This window comes from Drosophila virilis, chromosome X, assembly GCF_030788295.1.
Source record: "Drosophila virilis strain 15010-1051.87 chromosome X, Dvir_AGI_RSII-ME, whole genome shotgun sequence".
NCBI classification, from domain to species: Eukaryota; Metazoa; Arthropoda; class Insecta; order Diptera; family Drosophilidae; genus Drosophila; species Drosophila virilis.
The window spans coordinates 19,952,493-19,973,332 of NC_091543.1; the positions used below are offsets into that span (position 1 = coordinate 19,952,493).

The 20,840-nt window shown below is 43.7% G+C and overlaps 3 protein-coding genes and 1 long non-coding RNA gene across 6 annotated transcripts in view; 1 reads left to right on the forward strand and 3 right to left on the reverse strand.

Moving 5' to 3' along the window:
- Positions 1–502: 502 nt before the first annotated feature.
- Positions 503–5,536, forward strand: LOC6631400 (HEAT repeat-containing protein 6). Of its 2 annotated transcripts, XR_004305221.2 has the most exons (3): positions 503–4,066; positions 4,558–4,797; positions 5,335–5,536. XR_004305221.2 is itself a non-coding variant. In XM_002055634.4 (2 exons), the coding sequence occupies exon 1, from the start codon at positions 637–639 to the stop codon at positions 4,048–4,050; it is 3,414 nt and encodes a 1,137-aa protein (XP_002055670.2). In that variant the 5' UTR covers positions 503–636; the 3' UTR covers positions 4,051–4,066; positions 5,335–5,536. The 2 variants fall into 2 exon arrangements, 1 of the variants encoding a protein (XP_002055670.2); XM_002055634.4 differs by lacking the exon at positions 4,558–4,797.
- Positions 4,652–8,905, reverse strand: LOC116652226 (uncharacterized). Its single transcript, XR_004305222.2, has 4 exons — positions 8,558–8,905; positions 6,598–6,794; positions 6,344–6,512; positions 4,652–6,253 (listed from the first exon to the last, which is right to left on the reverse strand). It is a non-coding gene; the product is annotated as an uncharacterized lncRNA (long non-coding RNA).
- An 818-nt stretch (positions 8,906–9,723) lies between these two features.
- On the reverse strand, positions 9,724–14,032 carry Rbf (Retinoblastoma-family protein). Its single transcript, XM_032440328.2, has 9 exons — positions 13,461–14,032; positions 13,162–13,301; positions 12,883–13,071; positions 12,471–12,810; positions 12,080–12,408; positions 11,299–12,019; positions 10,834–11,040; positions 10,613–10,771; positions 9,724–10,543 (listed from the first exon to the last, which is right to left on the reverse strand). The coding sequence occupies exons 1-9, from the start codon at positions 13,650–13,652 to the stop codon at positions 10,373–10,375; spliced, it is 2,448 nt and encodes an 815-aa protein (XP_032296219.1). The 5' UTR covers positions 13,653–14,032; the 3' UTR covers positions 9,724–10,372.
- A 2,030-nt stretch (positions 14,033–16,062) lies between these two features.
- Graf (GTPase regulator associated with FAK) overlaps positions 16,063–20,840 on the reverse strand; it is a 60,329-nt gene continuing 55,551 nt past the window's right edge. For both annotated transcript variants that reach the window (XM_002055632.4, XM_015171228.3), the window contains exons 10-12: positions 19,324–20,766; positions 19,045–19,124; positions 16,063–18,956 (exon numbers count right to left, since the gene is read on the reverse strand). In XM_002055632.4, coding sequence (XP_002055668.1) covers positions 18,856–18,956; positions 19,045–19,124; positions 19,324–20,766 — 1,624 coding nt within the window. In that variant the 3' untranslated portion in view covers positions 16,063–18,855. The remainder of the gene's footprint in view (positions 18,957–19,044; positions 19,125–19,323; positions 20,767–20,840) is intronic.

Genomic DNA, 20,840 nt, shown 5'->3' on the forward strand with positions numbered 1-20,840 from the left:
TGGATGCTATGCGAATTTCGAAATGGATTATACAATGAATTATTGCTAAGCAGAACTTATACAATGTAAGAGTATGAAATGAATTATACATTCATAAAATTACTTAAAAACATATACCATCTATACAAATGCTATATATATACATATATGTATAAATGAATACCTATGAATCTATACAATAAATTACATATACCAGGTACTCAGGTCTATTAGCTCTTAATAACTATCTTAAACTCATACAAAGATTAATATTTTCAAAAAGTTCTGCAAATAATTATACTATGTCGTGGGAAATAAGGTACACATTCAAAAAGTGCGCTATAGGCGAGAATAAATTTGCAGTGCTGTAAAGTGCGCATTTCTAAAAGCCTGCGAACGCCGAAACTATCGTACGGCTACTATCGATAAGAAAAAAGTATTGGAATTGAGCAGCAATAATATCTTGATGTAACTGCTTGCCAAATGTAATACTTCACTAACATTACATTTTAACAAACTTCTATCGAAACAGAGTTTTGAGAGATGAAAAACTGTTTTCAACAAACATTTTTAATTCCGCTCATAGCCAATGAAAATTGTGCCAAAATCGTAATTTGGTAAAACATCAAAACTGGCTCCCACTATCGATATATTGATATGTTATTACCACTCTTGAAAGCAAATGAACAGTTTTATTTAATGGACAAGGAGAGGAAAGCATATGATGTGCTTCTACAAACAATAAACAGTCGAGCGCGCTGCTCTTCTTCAGCGGAGCAAGGACTTTACCAGCGGCAACTGCAGTTCCTGCGCGACATTGAAATACAGACGCCTGCAGGACCATATGGCGCAAACACAGCGGCCCAGCTTGCACATCTGCTGACAGAGGAGACGCTGGTAAGTGGTGGGCTTGGCGATGACTCATTGAACCTGAGCGCATGGCTGCTCTGGCTAAACGAGCTGCTCTTGAGCCGAAAACAGCAGCTTGGCGAGACGCAGCCGATGCTCGAGTGGCTTTTGCAGCGTGTGGAACACAAATGCGCGGTTGATGCACTGCGCTGCCTGCTCTCGCTGCTGGAGTCGCTGCCAGTGGGTACAGCGTCCACGTACTTTTCACGCTTGGTAGCTATTCAGATGCCGTCCAGCGTGGAGGCAGCGCTGCTGTTGGTGCTGTGCCAGGATAAGCTGTTCAGCACGTTGTGTACCCCAAATGCGGAACTGCAGGTGCAGGAATTGCAGCAGAGCAGCCAGTTGGCTAACTCGTTGCTGCAAATGCACTACGATGGGCGCTGGACAAGGATGACAGCCGCCGAAACGAGGCAGCAGGAGGAGCAGTTAACGATGCTGGTGGCGCACTCGCTGCAGCTGCTGCAAAAGATTTCGGCGCAGCATGCGGACTATGCTCAGCAGCATGCGCCAGAGCTGCTCGGCATGGCTCTAGCGAATGTGCGATGCAGAACCGATGGAGAAACGGTGAAAGCAATATACCAATTGCCACATCGGGTGCATCCTGCCCAACAATCAGCAGTCTATGGGCAGGACGATGAGGATTTGTCAATTGGCAGCAATCAAAACACAGCTGCAGCCGGAAGACGCGTCAAGTCCCGCAAGATGCGCTCACTGACCAAGCAGCGAAACAATGGCAATATACAGGAAAGCACTGGCACAGCTGGCCACGGCGATCGGATGCATCTGCTGCTGCTGGGCAACAACGACTACGGCTGTCGAACACCGAGTGGCGGTGACTCTGAGGGCGGCTGCACTCCCACTTCGGACGGCGCTGGGCAACAGTTGGCGGGACAAAAGCAGCAGCGCCAATGCCTAGTTAAGGTACGCGTCGCAGCCCTTCAACTGTTGGGCGCAGTCACCAAACAACTGCCTCGGCGCACTCTCTATGGCTACTGGCATGTGCTCTTTCCCAGCGGAAGCGGAGGTGCTGCTGCTGGCGGACGCGAGACAAAGGATCACTTGCTGTATATTGGCGCCAATGATGGCAATGTGCGTTGCCGAGCCCTGGCGCTCCAGTTAGCTGCTCAGCTGCTGTACGGCTCCAAGCCATATCTAAGCCAAGCGAGCTGCGCTTTGGCGCCAAGCAACTACACACCATTTGCAATGAGCCTGGCCAGCAGCGTGCTGGAAGCGTATCGTCAACTGACGGGCATACTAGAGCGCGAGTATGCGCCGCCGGTGCTGACGCAGTGCCTTAAGTGTCTGGCGGTGCTGGTGCAGGCGACGCCTTTCGAGCAACTGCAAATGGGCATCGTCTATGAGTTTGTGCCGCATGTGAAAATGTTAACGCGGCATGTGGACACCAGCGTAAAGGTGTCTGCGCTGCTGGTCATGGAAATGCTGGTGGCAACGCCACGCCTTACACGGGAGATGGCCTGTGCCGTGGGTCTTCCGCCAAACGAACGTCGGGCTGTCAACATGGTTCATGCGTCGCCGCGCCTCAATGCCCACCAGGATCCGGAGCAACAATTCCAACAGCTCTGTGACTCCGAAGAGGAGGAGGGAGAGGAGACGGAGGCGATGTCGGAAGCGGCGGCGGTCCCATCAGCAGAGCAAGAGGTGCTGCCACCCTCCATTGTGTTGCCTTGGAATCGCATTCCGCGCAACTCGTGGCTGTTGCGTTTGGTCCTGCGCTATCTGGACTGCCCGGCGAGCGCGGCGCCGCTGCGTGTCGAGTGCCTTCAGGTGCTCCTGGCCATGGCCACGCATTTTGGGCTCTTACGCGAACATCTGGGGCGCCTAGCTGATGTGCTTTGCAGCGCCTTGCAGGATTCCTCGTGGGATGTACGCTTGTATGGAGCACGCTGCCTCGACGCGATCGGCTTCCAGATGACTCGTCATGCAATGGAGCAATCAGACCCCAGACCCGAGCTGCAGCAGCAGCATTTGAATTTCTGGCTACGCATGCTGCCTGCCATTTATGGCGCCTACACGGATGCAGGGGAGGCGACGTTGCGCAGCTCGCTATGCGATGCACTTTCCAACATGGGCGGCAACAGTTTCGAACGCTTGCCGCAGGCACAGCGCACCGGTCTGCTGGCGTTTCTTTTGGGCTGCAGCAGCGACGACGCCGCGGATCATCTGGTGCGAGCAGCGGCCGTGCGAGCGCTCGCAGTTTATGTGCTGCATCCCACGCTGCGGGACGATCTAGTATTTGTGGAGCATGCAGCTGAGCTGGCGCTGCGTCTCATCGGCGACAGTCAACTGGCTGTGCGGATCAAGGCCGCGTGGGCGTTGGGCAATATCAGTGATGCCCTTGTGGCGCCCATCCATGCAGTTTCGGATCCGGAACGACAGGAGACGCAAGAGAAGGAGCGCATTTCGCAGGCTCTGCTCGGACGACTGATCGAAGCCGCTGTCGGGGCGTGCGGGGACCATGACAAGGTACGCGCCAATGGAGTCCGCGCTCTAGGCAATTTGCTGCGTCTGCTGCCTGGCGATGAGCATGCACTAATGCAGCGGGGGATGACCAAGCTGCTCGACTGTGTGCGCGCCGCGGGCAGCGCCAAAGTCAAATGGAACGCCTGCTATGCCATTGGGAATTTGGTGCGCAATCGTGCAGTATTCTCGACTAGCGCCAGCTTGGCGGGCACACTTTTTGCGGCACTCAGTCAGCTGATTGTGCAGCACTCGAACTTCAAGGTGCGCATCAATGCTACCGCCGTTCTGCTGCAGATCGAGCAGCGCGCAGACATCGGTGTCCACTATGCAACCATGTGGCGCTCACTGCTGGCGGCCATCGAACGCTCCAATGCTCTGGACACTTTCGAGGAGTACAACCATCGTGACGGACTGCAGCAGCAGCTCTGCCTGGCCCTGGCACATATGCTGGGGCGTGCGCGTCCCGATGATCTGTTGTCCTGCCGTGACGCACTTGAAACACACCTGGATGTAGTCAGCGGCACCTGGCGTCGTGTTGCATATCGCATTGTCCCCGAGCAGGCGGCACCGCTGTTCACATGCGGTTCCTTGCTGCAGCAACGCCTTGGTGCCCATTCGCTCACCGCCGAGCAGCGAAGCGCACTCACATTCCTCGCCGGTGCACTGCGTCTGGAGAGTTAACCTTGCTGCCAACAAGGTGTGTTGCAAGCTAATGCTGTTTTATAACATTTATAACACAATAGTTCAGCTGATTGAACGACTTTCGTCTTTTTTATTGCTCAAATTCCGATTGAGCCTCGCTAATTCTAGTACGTGTGTACATTTGGTCAAATCCTGGAAATCCTTGAGTGTCAGTCGATAGTCTGCTTCTGCTTTTTCAGATCCTCCAGGATATGACCGAGATCTGATTAAATTACGAATGTGTTTTTTAAGAAGCAGGATTATCGATTAGCATTTAAGGATTTCTAGGGGTAATTCGGAAAATTTAGCCAAAAACCACAAAATCCGGATTTACTTGGCCATTTTCAGGACTATGGGGATGCCCTTTGGCCAACAGAATATACTTGTGACTCTGATTCGGAATATACTTAAAAAGGACGAAAGTCCTTCAAACAGCTGACAAAATGTGTTAACTTTGCATATAGAAATACCTCGATTCTTATATTACCCCATATTATTTAAATGTAGTTCGATGCAGTTGGTCCCTACGATTCTAACACACCAAGTCCTTTGAAAATCTGCTAGGATTTGGCCGAGTTATGACGGTTTTTCTGAAAAGGACACTCGTTTTTTAGTCATATCTCCGCCATATCCTTTGGCATCTCGGAGGGTCACACCTTTTTGAACTCGCAGGAAGCAGGACAAGCGATTAGCATTCAAGGAATTCCAGGATTCGACAAAAAATTTCACCGAAAAATTGTTAAGGGGGTTAGTCGCAAAATCGTCACAGGCCAGGCTAACTTTGCCATTTGAGGGACTATCGGGATGTCCTTCGGCCAGCAGTTAGTCCTCACTCTCACATTTAAGTATTTACAACCCAAAGGACGAAAGTCCTTCAGACAAGAGAGTTTTAAGGATACTTTAGTCTACAGAAAATAGGCCACAACTCTGTCATATCCTTGCGTATCCTTACGAGTCATGTCTCAAAAAAATTGTATTGACCAGGACTACCTACTGGCAAAATTGCATTAGAATCGTCCTCGTAGTTTTTGAGATATTATTAATTATGTGTATTTAGCCCATTTCCGTGCGTTTCGCGAACGAAATTTTACAAGTCAAATTACAAGTCATATGATTCTTAGATGACCCTATATTTTTTTGATGCACATCGATGCAGTGGGTCTATAGCATCCTAACGCACCAAGTCCTTTCAAAATCTGCAAGGATATGATCGAAATATGACTTATTTTCATTACATTGTATATTTTGGCTTTATTAAATTCAAATGTGTTTTTATTTTTTCAGGCTAACCAATCAAGGACTGCAATAAATCCCAAGGACCTCTACGAGTTACAAGCAACCAGGATCGACCTTTAATTAAGCCATTTTAAGCCCAAATAAGCTACATTTATAAAATATCCTTGTTTTGCATAATTTTGAAGGAAAATAACATTAAACATAAACAATTTTGTAAAATAAAGCATAATAAATCAGCATATAAAACGAATTAACAATGTCTTTTTTTTTTTTTTAAGTCACATTCAAGCCCCGAGATTTTTCTAAAAATCTGCTGAAATACCAGGCGAACAGAAATGGCCAGAAGGTCGCCAAAACATTTTTTGGTTGACGAAAAATTGCATTGCATACCCGAAAGGGGCGCCGTTGTCGGCGGCTGGGTCCCCAATTTGCACTAAAATTTGACTGAAATACCAGGCGAACAGAAATGATCAGAAGGTCGACCAGATCGAATAAAAATTTTCATTGCATACCCGCACGGGGCAAAATGTAACTCATTTCAAATGAGTGCTGTTAAGTAACAGGCCATGTAAAAGGAGTGCTGTAAAGTCGGCTGTTAAGCGGCAGCTAATGTACAAGGGCTGCTGAAAGAAAAACATACATATTTTTGGACCATTTCAATGCACATTATGCAGGCTTCTGATCCTTTAGGTTCACAAGGACTATATCGATGGTATGGTATAACCAAGGATATGATAGTCAACTAGGAACCATCCAGGGGACGGGGCTTTTGCTGGGGTTGCTAGCCGGCTGTAAAAAAGTAGCATACATATTTTGGAGCTATTTCATGCGCATTTTGCAAGAAATTGGTCCTTTTGGGTTCGCTAGGACTATATTCATGGTATGGAATAACCAAGGATATATAGGTCATCTAGGTACCAACAATAGCGATTCTTTGTCGATCCATCCATGGGCGTGGCAGATTAGGCTGAAAATATATAATGAAATATGCATTAGTTTTTGTAGACTAAAATAAATCAGTTAAGTCATTAAGTTATTCAATTTTGGAACGACATACTATTTAAGATCCTTGAAAATTTGTTGATTTAAGAACCAATCCAGAATTCGGCAAAAAGTTTCAATATTTTTTAATATCTATCTATTGTATGAAATAACCAAGAACATATTGGTCATCCAGGTCCCAATAATACTGTTTATTTTCCAGTCCATGTGCATGGCAGATGCGGCTGAAAGACACAGAATGAAAAATGAATTAGTTATTGTACATTCAAATATATCGGTTAAAAGACGTCCCAGTTTGGGAAACTATACCTTTTAGGATTGGAAAATCCTTTAAAGTTGACAAAACTCTACCGCCGCCCAGATGGACAACAACTTTAATGTAACAATTGCCATTCTGATCAAAATTTAGAATAAGGTTTTGTTATACGTGTATCCATGGTGCGCCACAGACAAGGTCTGCTAGGTACCAACGATACTGACTATTTTCTCCTCCATGGCAGTTTTGGCTGAAAAAGTCAATTTACAAAATTATGAATTAGTATTTTGTATGCTTTGCATGGCTCTATATCGGTTTCAACTCCGGGAGGATATCCCTTTTCGAATTCCTAAGTCTTTAAAATCGATCGAACATTTTAGGTCAAACTTTGCTCCTATATACTTACGTATATATTATCTGTAATGGCATACGAGTTTGAAAACGTACGCCATTACAGATACGGACGGTATTAATTAAGAATTAACACTTTTAACATGTTTAATGAGCTTCACACGACTGAAGACTTTCAACTAAAACAGAATTATGTTGCGCGGGCGTAAACTGCTCAAAAATCGGCGCACAGCAAATTGAGCAAGCAACCCATAAACTTGAGTGAGCGCCATTCAAAGGTAGATAACGCATAGGCAGGCACACACAAGCGGACCAAAAAAAAAAAAACGGGCGCTCAGAAGAGAACTTCAATGCAAGCAATTATTGGTCGTGAGTGCAATAGGCATAGGTAGATAATGGTAAGCGAACACTCACACAAACGGATGACTGCTTGGTTATCTCTGGATTTGGTGCGTCTCTATGTGGGTGTGGGAGTGTATGCAGGTAAATGTCACTCTTCACACTTCACACTCTCACTCGAATTTTGATCGTTCGCTTATTTGCTGTGCTCCGGGTTTTTTTCGTTCGATTCAGGCACTCGTAATTTAACACTCTGTTAGTTTGATCTCAGTAGTCATTGTGAACGCCTTTTCGGTTTTAATTAGAAGCTCCTGGTCCGGGGAGTCTGAAAGGGTATATTTCATGAGCGCCCACCAAGTAGCTTATTTGATAGTTGCCTTCTAAGAAATTTCTTTAAGCAAAAATGTAACTAAATTAAAAGAAATCTTGGCCTTAAATGCGATGAAAGGCAGTCGCACTAGTACAGCAGATTTTTATGCCTTTGTATTTTCGTACCTAAGAGGCGAAAGTATTGACGAATGTTCAACGGAACCAAAACAAAAGGAGAGTTACAGTTATTGTGGCCGGCACAATTGCGCATATACAAACATACATATTTTTTATACCCTGAACCCATTAAAAATGGGTATAAGGGTATATTGTATTTGTGCAAAATCCAAATGTGTGTTACAGGCAGAAGGAAGCATCTCCGACCCCATAAAGTATATATATTCTTAATCAGCATCAATAGCCGAGTCGATCTAGCCATATCCGTCTGTCTGTCCGTCCGTCCGCCCGCCCGTCCGTCCGTATGTGTGAACGCAAGGATCTCAGAACCTATAAGAGCTAGAGACTTGAAATTTTAGATGTAGGTGCTTCTAGTGCCTACGCAGATCGAATTTGTTTCCGATAATCGATAAATTACTCCGTTTCCAAGCAATCGATAAAAATCGATATCGATATCCAGTTTTTTGGGCAATTTTGGTAAATAGTAAGAGCTAGAGTCACGAAACATGATACGTTGCTTATAAAACAGAATATATATATCCATTTGATGTTTGAAGAAGAGGGTTCAGGGTATCCCCTAGTCGGGAGCTCCCGACTAGAACCTCTTTCTTGTTTTATTTTCACTTTGTCTAACACCAACAACATATGTATGTATGTGTATGCTAATACATACACAAATGCACAATTGTTTCCCGGCGCACAGAAATTCGAGCAGGCAAATGATCTTAAGATAAGTTTACCTTTGGAGCAATTGGCAAAGGTAGATAATGCATGCGCAACCACACAACACATGCACAAGTAGATATGACTCAAGAAATCACACACACCCAAACATACCTGTACATATGTAGAGAAGTTCACCAAATTTATGCATACATATTTATGTTTGTATGAATGTGTATAATTCTGCTTGTGAATTATCTTCTTTTTCATCGCGCTCTCACGAACATTTTGCGAAAGAACAGATAATTATTATTTTCCTTTATGTTGGTCCGATATTTAAAAGACGTACTTTTTTGGATAGGCGAGTCTTTTAAAACGACCAAACTCTTTAAATTTTGATTCCATGCACTCGAATAAGAATTTACGAATCCGACAACGTATACCATTAGAGACACTTACGGAATTTACAAGACAGTTTCCACTTACAAAATTTTACCTCAGCCTGCAGACACGACTGCAGACGTTCAACTAAAAGAGAATTCGGCGCATGCAAAACACAAACTAGAATGAGCGCTATTCAAAGGTAGATAACGCATAGTCGCATACACACGCACACAAGCATAGGCGCCAACATGAACGTAATATGTATGTATGTGTATGTGTATGCGTGCTAGTGCATTATCTACTTATGCATCACATCCACACGAACTTTTTCTGCTAACAGGCCCGGGCAAGTCTTGCGTTGTTTTCTGTGCACCTTTGCGCTCACGCAAATGAGATCTATGCGTGTATGTATGTGTGTCACTTTGACCGCAGTAATCAATTGCACATTAATATTTAAATATTTTATGTATGTATATGTACACATACATTTTAGTCTGTGCGAGTCAAAAAACTTACTTGAACTTACCAAAACAATAATAGGTTTAATAGAAATTGAATGTAACTCGCAGCATAACATCATGCCATATTGACTAAAGAGGCCACACTAACACAGAATGAAGTTGTGCAGATCCAGCGCTCAGAAATTGGAGCACGCCAATGCCCAGAAGAGAGAGCAATTGTGAATTGGGCCAATGAGCGATCAGCACAAAAAAAAAAAAAAAATCGTGAGTGCATGAGAATTAAGTAGATAACGGCAAGCGAACACACGCACAACAGGCGACTGACTGCTTGGTTATCTCTTTATCGCATCTCTGCGCATACACGTGTTTGTGTCGGTGTGTGTATGCAGGTCATGCTCTCACTCAAATTATGATCGCTTGCCTATTTGCTGTGCGCCGGTTTTTTCGTCCGATTAAGTCACTCACAATTTAACACTATTGCACAAGCGTCTGAGATAATTTTATAGTATTTTTATTTAACGCATATGTTTGTATACATTTATTATGTATATGAACATAAATATGATTCTTGACACAAAAATGATATTCTACTTGTTCTAGTTGTTGATTTATAGTGCGTAAGCTTAAACTAGCCTGATTGTTGTTGTTATTAGATCTAAACATCAGCACCAAGAGCTGCCAAATGGATGTTGATGCCAGCGTTTTGTTAAGTTTTTGCTAGTGCCTTCAAAATGGTCTATTCTCTAACATACATATACATACGAATATATATATATATATATAAATATATGTATATGTATATATATATATATATATATATAGGTATAAGGTAGTATGCATACATGGTTGACTTGCATTAAAAAAATATAAAAAGATGCACAGGTTATTAAATTAAAATGGCAGGCTAATGATAAAAAAAACAAGGGAAAATTAAACAATAAGTAAAATGATAAGCGCTCGCCGCTGTCAATTAAAATAACATTGCATATGCCTCCAGCATGAATTTTATATTCTGTGTGCCTTCATGTCGACCCGGATGCGCATCGACTGTTGCGGCATATCAGAATGAAAACTCAACCCCCCATCCCCCTGGCCCACTCACAAATTCTATATCCCCGCCCCAGGTTCCTGTCTTGGTTTTTGTCTACTTTCGTTCGTTTTTGGGATCATCCAAGCCAGCCTTTATTTGACTGAGGCGTGAGGGCAGCTCAAGCATTTGCCGCTTAGTCTCAATGGAATTAGGACCGTCATCATCTGTAAAGTCCAAGACACGCTTGCCGGAACCAAGCACTATTTTGTTCATGTCGTCCAGTTTCTGTCGCGAGAGAGGATGTTAAGAAAAGTTTGAGTTTGGTCCTGTCATATTGTTCCTGCAACCGCTTACCTTGGCCGGACTGGCGCTGATTATGTAGACAACCTGGTCTGGCGACTGTTGTATCTCATTCTTGGACATTTGTGTTACATAGAGCGAGTGGTTATGTATTAGCTTCTTAGGCAGCATTGTGCGTTCGATGGGATGTGGCGACATCAGTAGATTTACATTCTATTTTGAGAAAACAACGATTTCAGGCATATCGAGTAATATGGTTTAATTTGGCTACTCACGTCCGCACTCTCATCAAGATAATTAATGCAGAATTTCGTCATCTCGGGTACATACGTATAATTGTAAAAGTGTATAATATCTTTGTACTTGCGTTCACCCTCATTGACGCTAATGAGCACCTCGCGATAGACACTATTAACCGCCTGCGGCTGGTTGCGATAGGCCCGCATAATGTCACTAAATTTGGTTTCCTCCATTTTCGTTACCTGAAATATATACAAGCAAAATGAAGAAAACTGAAGCATGGATATGAGGAGAGGCGCAACATCCACCTATCTATACATACTATTTGCCCAGCTCATATGAACAACGTGTTAAGGTATGGATTGTTGCAAGATCAAATTTGCTTATAAAGGCAAAAAGCCTTTCAGTTTAAGCAGATTATAATCCGAATTATTCATAATATTCTATTGAAGCTAAATGTATAGATGTTAAAATATGTATCCTGTTATTGTCATACTTACTCTAATATAAATATATATTGCACACATTATAATTTGGTCGAGATGGCGATCTTGCATTAGATGAGTCTTGTGTGTTATCGAATGCTCGAATATGGTCCAGATCTTTTCAGGCTTCTTCTCCCCCAGCTTTAGTTCCGAGCACAGTTTCCCAATACGCAGCCAGCCAAGCAGATATACCTTGCGCAGAAATATCTGCAGTGGCCCAGCGGCTCTGTCTTCATTCACTTCAGTGCAGGTGGGCAGCGGCTTGCCCGTATTGCCAATCATCTCCCAGACTGGGGAGATGAGTTGCCAGGCCAGGCGCTCTAGGCACGTCTCCTCAATGGAATTGAGATGCTTTACCAAGCTGCGTGTCAGGCAGCCCTCGCGACTGCCATGGCGTACAACAATTTCAATGATCTTGTGAAATTCGAATGCATTAATACTGAAACAATCCAGAATCCAGGGGAACTTGAGCTCCGTGATGTAGGCCTCAAGCACCAGTTCTAAGCAGCAGGCCATCAGCGTCTCGTTGAAGATGTCCAATGAGATCTTGTGTACAATCTGCGGCTTGTTCTTAATCTCGGCCCGGAGTATGTGATCCATAAGATAGTAGTAAAGTGATTTTGCCATACGGAATCTATTCTCAGCCTCGCTGCGGATTGGATACTTGGCGAGAAACTTTAGTTCCATTTGCTCGATAGTTTTCATCATTTTCGCAAGTGCTGCTTCGCCAGCCTGTCTGCAATGTAAATCTTGTTGTAAAAACTGTTATTGCGACCAACTGTTTTGGGCAACTTACTTTACAAAATCGGTGGGCTCGGTTATACGACTGATGGAGGCGCTCAACTTTTTCACATTGTTGGTGGCATTGGCCACTGGCTCGGACATAACAGGCTGGGCGGGTAACTCCTGTTTGCGTGTCAGGGGCGTAACTGGCTGACGCAGGGCCTGCTCGTTTAGATTGCTGTGATCGCTGGCGTCCAGCTGGTAGGCAGCCAATACGCGCTCATCAAACTCACCCACACTCAGCACATACTGCTCATAACTTAAGTTCAGAGATTTCAGATTTCGCTCAAAGTTGTTATTGGCTACCAGGCCGAGCAGCGTATCCTCATTACCTACGATTGTCTGCAATGCATAATAAATTGTTAGCCATATTTGGGAATATTGCTGATTGGCAGCTGCGTTACGTTCGTCTGAAAGAAGCTGTGAATAATCTCGATGAAGCCCTTCGCCTTTATTTCTTTGGCATCGGCCTTCATGTCGCAGAAGAAGTCAAGTATGCAATGTTTGCGGGCTTGGGTCTCGTCAAAGTCCGGCGTGTTCCAATTCGGCGGCAGACCCTTAAAGTTCGGGTTGATGAGATCAGTGCGTTTCTCGGCCAGCACATTGGCGTAGATGAGATCAAGACAGCATATCATTAGATTGAACGTTGTGACCAGATCAAGGGTCCTCGTTGGCTTCTGATTCTTGGCGCATAGAAACAGACGCCAGGATATATTATCCAGCTTAGAGTAGGTGCATTTCGGGCTAAAATAGACAGAAAGGCATGACTAAAGACGCTAGCTACTGGCATTAGAAGAATTTTTGCACAGCACACACCTGTTTCTCGAATGTTTCTTCTCGTTGGGCGGACAGATAAACAATTGCTCGAAAATATTTCTGTATCGCTTGTAGATTGTGAATGTGATGCTAAACTTGCGCTCCAGCTCCTCCATTTGCTGTACAAATACTTGCGGCAAATTGGCCATGTCGCACCATAGTTTGATCTTTTGCTTAAACTCGTAGATGCTAAAAGACAAGGGAGTTCAGTGAGTGGTGGACTGGTGGACTGGTGGCTGGTGGAGTGTGGTTATGCCACACATCATTTCCATTACGCACCTCATATGACAGCTGCGTAGCAAATTGTTCAATGGCACACAATTGCCCATAACGACTGCATCCTGGCCACCCACAGTGGGCGTTGTCGATTGACGACAGGCCGCGAACAGAGCGCAGCAGAACCAGTGCATGTTATCCCCCTGCAACGCAAACAATAATATATATATATATATATATATATATATACATAAGTATACAAATGCAATTCGTGTTAGTGTACTGCGTTATGCGCTTATACATATGTACATACTTATGCACATGCACACATATGTATGTAGTTATGCACGTTACGTACGCACCTCCAATGAACAATGCTCCTGCACTTCGTTGAGCATCCTAAAGGCCTCGACTTCGGTTTGACGATCCATATTTAGATCACGGCACAGATTCTCAAATTTACAGCGCATCGTCTCCAGGCCATCGTCAACTGGAGCGCCGGCGCTGGTCACCACCTCAGCGCCGACCTCCTGCTCTTGCACATCGTTGCTCATGTTGCCGCCTTCGACTTTAGCTTAAACGCAACTGCAGCTGCAAATGCAAATTTTTCACTATTCTTTTTTGGCTAGAACTAAACGTTGCTGCTGACGGCAGCAGCAGCAGCGGGCGCGGCCGCGGGTTCCACTCGGCAAATGAGCGCGCGACTGCAGCAACAACAACAAAGGCGGAACGTCGACGACTAAACTTTTTAATTTTTCGCAGCGCAGCGGGCGCATTGAATTTGTTAGATTTTTCGTGGCACGGTGATTTATTTTAATGAAATACGTGGATGTGTTTTTTGCTTTCTATTAGTTTTATTTTTATATCTGCTGTTTGTAAAGCATGCACGACAACACTGCGACGTATTTATTACAATACAATAAAAAGGCGGGAAGTCATGAGGTTGCCAGATAGCTTTACATTGTGTGCGGGGTAGAGCTGTGTCGTTTAGTTCAGACCAAGTTCGATTGAGCGGGACATTAAAATGAACTACTGAATTTATTCAGTGATTAGTGAACTAAAGCGGTTTATGACCGACTGAATAGCTGAACAAGTGAACTAAATGCCCGATTAGGTTCATGGCCAGAAAATGAACGAGTGAACTAGTTCAACAAATTGAACTAGAAATCCCCACTCTAGTGCGGAAAAATTTTTTTTTGGCGCCAAAGGTAATGTGATCCGAAGCCGTATCAAAATTTCGCATTTGTTAAAGTGTAGCACACAATAATTAATAGAGCACTCAACAACATTAATAAATCAATGATTGCTGTTTAAATGCAAATTAATTCCAGTTTTCTTGCTTCTGTCGAACATGTGGCAACGATACGCTAAGCATCGACAGCTGTGCGCAGCAAATGGCGGCAACACCAACGCAAACAGCTGTCTAAAGACGGCGACCGAAAATCAGGTTATAACGGACCGATCGCAGAATTCTGGCAAAAGCAAAAGCGCACAAGAGCCGTAGTAAATGAAACAATTTCATTCGCTTTGCTCTTATCTCGCTATTAGTTTTCGATTACCGCTGCGGCTATTGCTATAGTCAATGTCGGCGACAAAGCTACAAGCAGAGCAAGGCAAATGCTTTTTCATTTTTCGGATCTGGCTCTGCTGCGGCTCTGTTCAAAGAGAGAGCGCTAGCGAGAGCAAAATGAAATACTACGGAGTAGCGTAGCATTTTCAAACGCTGCTACACATTAACAGGTGAATGTAGCGAGCTTTATGAAAACAGTTTACATTTGGAAATGAAAAACAAACACTTTAACATAGTAGCACAAAATGTTCCATTGATGCAAAGCAATAAAAAAAATATTTGCGCATTTTATTTTGAATCCATAGAGAAAGGTATCAAATAAAGTCTAGTCTTTTGTCACGAAATGTGCAACACAGAAAAAAAAAATATATTTTTGACCAGCATCAAAAGCCGATTCTAGTAACCATGTCTATCTGTCCGAAAGCACATTAACGATCATTTACCTTCAGCTGAAAAGAGCTTAAACTTGGATACACGCGACGCGAGCACTGCGAACATGACAAACTATGTATTGTCAATATAACTTCATGCCTGTTATACCACTAACCAAACAATATACATATAGACTGGACAATCAGTGGACGGCGATGGGGTATCTCGTCGTCTGTGCGGCTGGTCCAAAGTCGCCTTCGTTTTTGTTTGGGTTCGAGACACGTTCGCGCGCTCAGACAGCAAGAGAGTAAGAAATACATATGACTTGTGCGATAGAACGGCATCGCTGCTTCTTTTATTCCCTTGCACTACAGCAAACTGCTTTGGCTTACTCTTATTGCTCTTTCAATTTTTGTATTTACCGTTGCACTGTCTGTGTGCATACTTGTCCGCACGAGCAAAATGTATTTAGTTATTACTGTTGGGCGAGTTACATATATTTCCTTAATAATTCAAGCAATACACATATTCGCCGGCAAACGATGCGCTGCACAAAACTAAGCCGACTAAAATAATATAAGAGCCCGTCCTTAGACCTGCCTGAATGAACTAAACAATACAATTACCCATTATTATCATCCCTTCTCTTTGGCTTTTTCACACAACATTTCTACCACGTTTACCATTTCCACCACAGCCTTTCCCCAGGTGGTGGGAAGTACGCTAGCGATCCATTGCTAAATGTTGTGACTCTTTTGTTTAATACAACGGTCAGGTTTTGTTCCTCATTGCAAAATTAACGACTATATTAGCGTTTAATTAATTTGAAATTTATTTATGCCGCTCCGTGCGATTCAGACTATTAACTAGCTTAAATTAAAATCTTTGCGCTCCTTGCGTCTAATCTGCTCTTACAACTTACAACAAATAATTATGCAGCGAATATTGGGTCACATTATTATGTACATACATTCATACATATATATCCCATTTGTACAAAAAACAATTGGATTAATGTAATATTTACGTTTTATAAATATGCTTTTATTAATTTATTACTTTGTTTTGCAGGTTGTTTATTCATTTTTGGCAACATGTTAACAAAAATATTTTGTTTAAATAAACATGTATATGGTATTATTAAAGTGTGCGATGTGTCTGTTTGTGTGTGTGTGTGTGTGTGTGTGTGTGTGTGTGTGTGTGTGTGTGTGTGTGTGTGTGTGTGTGTTTGTGTGTTCTTGTATATGTGTATGTTAAATGGAATGCTTGGGTTATATTCTTGTTAAATATGTATATATTGATTTTTTGGTGGGTTTCTATAATGCGGGCTTTAATTGTTTAGCAGTCACTTGACCTGTGTCGTTGTGCATTTGATATGGTTAGTTGTATCTTAGCTGCATATAGTTTAATTCCTTTGCTTTGGAAACAAGATAGAAGAGAAGTATTCTTTATATAGTATAATTGTGGCTGGGTGGTATCGGGGGCTAAGCATATGGAATGTATTGGGCGGTAGGCTGTCGGCTGTCGGCTGTGCCAGCGACTAAATGGACGACTCTGTCTATGATTCTATATACTGATCTATGGATATACATAAGTATTGATGTTAAAATCAAGGATCTGATCGTATTGCATTTATGCTGCTCTCGTGCTGCCTCACAAACCAATTGAATTTAAATGTCTTCTCGCTCATATTTTGTTGTTTTATTGTTTACAAAATTGTAAATGCATATGCTTTTGATTTACATTCACTTGTAAATATGTTGTTCTTTACAAAATGGGTAATTGTTTGTTGTTGTTCTGTATGTGTGTGTGTCTGTGTGTGTGTGTGGGTGTTTGTGTGTGTGTTTTATATTCTGTTTAATATATATATATATATATATATTTATTTATTTATACATATGTATATATATATATATTTGATTTGATATATTTAACTGCAGCTCTTCGCTTGCCTTCTTCGTGTGTGCAAATGTGTACAATTTACAGCTAAGTATATTCATATTTCTTGTTTTCCATTATTAATTAGATTATATACATTTAAAGGTAAACAAATAAAAAAAAAGTTTTGTTTATAATTAAGCAACAAATACAAGCGTACAACAATAAATTAAATAACTTTTGCCGTTACTTGGGGGTTCTTTTCTTTACTTTTCAAATGTTATTTCATAGTATATATATGTATATATATAGGGTAAGCATATAGTTATATAGTTATAGTTATAGTTGCATATCGATTAATTTACTCTCAGCTTTGCCGCTTTCTGTGCGTCTCGTTCGCCAACTTTAACATAGTTTTCCCCTTTCTTCTTTTAATTCTTTATACAATTTCATATTCTGATTGGTAAATCGAATCTCTCCGAACAAGCTAAAGCTTGGTTGAAGCTACTTTATAGAAACACAATCCAGGAAAACCTCCTTTGCCAATCCCTAAAGTCGGTTCGGTTACTTATGAGAGTCTTTGTCCTTATGTATAAGGAGACAAAATCCGAGGAGACGCACCCCCCAGGACGATAATTCAAATTCCTTTATCAATTCGCAAAAAAAAAAACCCTTGACAGAAGAATTAACAGCCGAAAGGACCACGTATTGAAACAGTATGTCGACCGGTACTGTATCAGAAACTGATCTGATCACATTTAGAGAAACTGTTAGACCATCGCTTCCTGCCCATTTCGATCTGGTCAAGACTAGCTGTGAGAACGATAAATGATTGGCTTTGGCATTGATACTGATCAACGCTCGGGAACTGTGATTCTCCGATATGATAGTCTTGCTAGTTTGATCAATGTGGATCAACAGAATTCTATGCTTGCATTGAAATGACCAGTTAATACCCTAGAATGGGTATTCATTCCGGACATTAGCTATGCAATCGAGAACATGTTTTCTGGGGATGACCAAACGATTAAGGAGGACTCGCAACTCTCATTTGTGATGAATCCCTTATTCGGCGTCTGCAAACCGTCTACCTCATATGCCAGTGCATATCCTAGGTTCCTTGATCGGGAATGAAAGATCTGGCAATCTTTTTGTGGGTCAAACAGACTCATTTCCATACCATGGAAACAAACGAAACTGTATGACGAAAAAAAGGCTGCAGATGAATCTGCAGAAACTAGAGATGTGGGAGAGGACGAGGGGGAAGGAATGGTATGGATAAATAATGAACCCAAAGGACACTTTAGCCTGGATTGAGGCTTAGAAAAAAATCAGGTCTTCACAGTGAAGCAAATGGAGGTCTTGAAGCAAGCAGTGGCAAGCATTTAGAATCCACATGCTCTCTCAATGGCTGAGTGGGTTGAGACTAACTTCATCAAGCAATTCAAATTCGAAGACGTATTAGATGAAGATTGGTAACGATCTCATTTGTTGTTGTTTGTTGTTGTAGTGGTTGTTGTTGTTGTTGTTGTTGTTGTTGGTTGCAGTAAATTACTAAAGTAAACTGGTGGCTTTTATGGCTTAGACTTAACACTTCACATAAGGCTTAAAGCTACGATTAAGATTAAACAATAGAATAGGCAGACTGCATACATATATATATATATATATATATTTATATATATACTTGATATATATATGCATATACATAGATATAACTATACCCATTTAAGCATCAGTTATATTTGCGCCGCTGTTGCTGTTTCCTCTCTCAGTTTCATTTTTATACAATTTTACAGTTGTGATTTTGGATGGCGCCCCAACTATGCAGAGCTCTAGGCTAATGCGGACTTACAATACTAGGCTAAACGCAGTTACGGGTGGAGGAGACGTAGGAGTAGGGTATCGGGTTAAGAGCGGCAAACAGACTGCCAACTCTAGTGGTATGGCTTCAGATGCTCCACATAATTCTCGGGTATGAGACCCGTCTTGCCATTCAGCGTGCCTTGCAGCCAGCCCGGTTCGTGTGAGAAGCGCACTGAAAATTGGAATTGGTAATTAGTAATTGGTATTACAATTGGTAATTGGTAACACATGGATCCCCACTGGATATATTATGCTCTTACCATTGGTTATAATCTGATTTGGCTCAAAGGATAGCTCGCCCTCGCTCTCGCCCATACAGGCATATAAAGTACGAACGCGTCTGCAATGAGATAATAAATATGAGTAAATATGATCTTAATTGGGTGTTTGAGTTACATATGATTAGTCGGCTTTGTCCGGCTCAAGTGTTTATAGTTTAATTTGAATTCTTTGTTTTGAACAAGACTCGATTTAAAAAAAAAAAAAGAAGAAAGTTGTGGAAGATGCTTTTTGGAGCTGCTTTAACAATATGAACTTACGCTGTGCCTGCGGATAGATCCCGCTTGATTTGGTTAATGTCACGGTTGCGATGCATTTTGGTTGGCGCATAGTCGGCGCTCTCATTGGTGGAGCCGCTGCCACTAAGGTTCCCCAGGCCGCTGCCACCGATCATGGATGGCGCCGCGGTGGCCGTCACAATGTCATCACAGGTGGAGCCAAGCAGCGTGGAAAGTGACGATGCCTGCGATGTGATTGGCGGATAATCAATCGAGCTGCGCGCGTTCAACAGACGCGTCACATTGGCACTGCTGCCGCCAGAGATTAGAGCCGCGCCTCCAGTGCCGCCTCCGACTCCGCCCCCACCGCCGCCAACCAGGCCATTGTTGGAGGAGAGTGAATCGCAGACGCTCTCATTAGAGCTGGATGTGGAGGCGGCTGCTACGGGCGAATAGTGCTTCGCCTGGCCATAGCCAAAGTGGCTGCGCTGCACGGGCGGATGCTGCTGGGGGCCACTTCCAACGACGGCGCTGCTGCTGCCTGAGGTCTGCAGCTGGCGCTCCTTGCGCATGGCGGCCGTGGGCGGGGAGACATTGTTTAGGCTGAGACGATTGCTGCTGGCGTTCGTATAAATATGGCTGCTGGATGCAGACTGTGCCACTGGCGTGGCAGTGGCCATTAAATAATCGGCATGCCGCAGATTGCTGCTGGCCGTTGCCGGCGTCGCATGATGAGCCTGCAGCCCCGCGCCCCCATTGGTATTGGCGCCGGCGCCCAGTATGCCATAAACGGCAGCTGCCGCATCTGTGGCAGCGCCGCCGCTGCCGCCGCCGCCGCCTCGCCGTCCGCTGATGTCGCTTTGCGTCATGGCGTGCAGGTTCTTCATGCTGCCCATTTGGGCAGGCCGTGCACCGTTTGTCGCATGCGCTGAAACCGTCAACGTGGATCCAGTGCCTCCGCCATTGGTGCTGCTGTTGGTAACGCCACCTGGCGGAGTACTGCTGCTTGCGCTGGCCGGCCCATGCGCATAGATCATGCCATTTGGAATATTCTGCAAGCTGGAGGACATGGTGGGCTCCGGATAATTGGATTTGGCCACCACACGGTACACCTTCTGTTGCGGCGAATACATCGAGCTCCGACCTACACTGCCGCCGCCGCCACCGCCGCTGATACTGCCACCGCCCGTCGAGGCAGCCTTGCCCACCTGCGAGGCGCGCGGCATTCTCGTTGGCGGACTGGTGCTGCTGGGATGCAGGTTGGCAGCGGTAACAGCAGCATTCACTGCAGTCGCAACTCCGCTGCTTGGATCATTCTTGAAGATGCGCTCATAGTTCTCGATGAGTATGTTGATAACAATATTGTTGAACTTGATGTCCAGTATGGCGGCGACCGTCTCCTCCAGCGGACGCAGCAAGGTCGGCCCAAAGACCACGCCCAAATTGAACACAGACATTTTGTTCTTCTCGTACTTGCGCGAGACTCTGAAAGGAATGGAAGCAATATGGTTAATAATAGGCTTGACAGGTTTAGATTATGCTGAATTTATAACGCATAT

Bases quoted from the DNA above. Each gene is read 5' to 3' on its own strand.
- Rbf (XM_032440328.2), bottom strand. From the start codon at position 13,652: ATGAGCAACGATGTGCAAGAGCAGGAGGTCGGCGCTGAGGTGGTGACC. The intron at 13,302-13,460 runs GTGCGTACGTAA...TTTGCGTTGCAG, and splicing joins AGGAGCATTGTTCATTGGAG to GGGGATAACATGCACTGGTT. The intron at 12,811-12,882 runs GTGTGTGCTGTG...TGTCTATTTTAG, and splicing joins AAGAAACATTCGAGAAACAG to CCCGAAATGCACCTACTCTA.
- LOC6631400 (XM_002055634.4), top strand. From the start codon at position 637: ATGTTATTACCACTCTTGAAAGCAAATGAACAGTTTTATTTAATGGAC.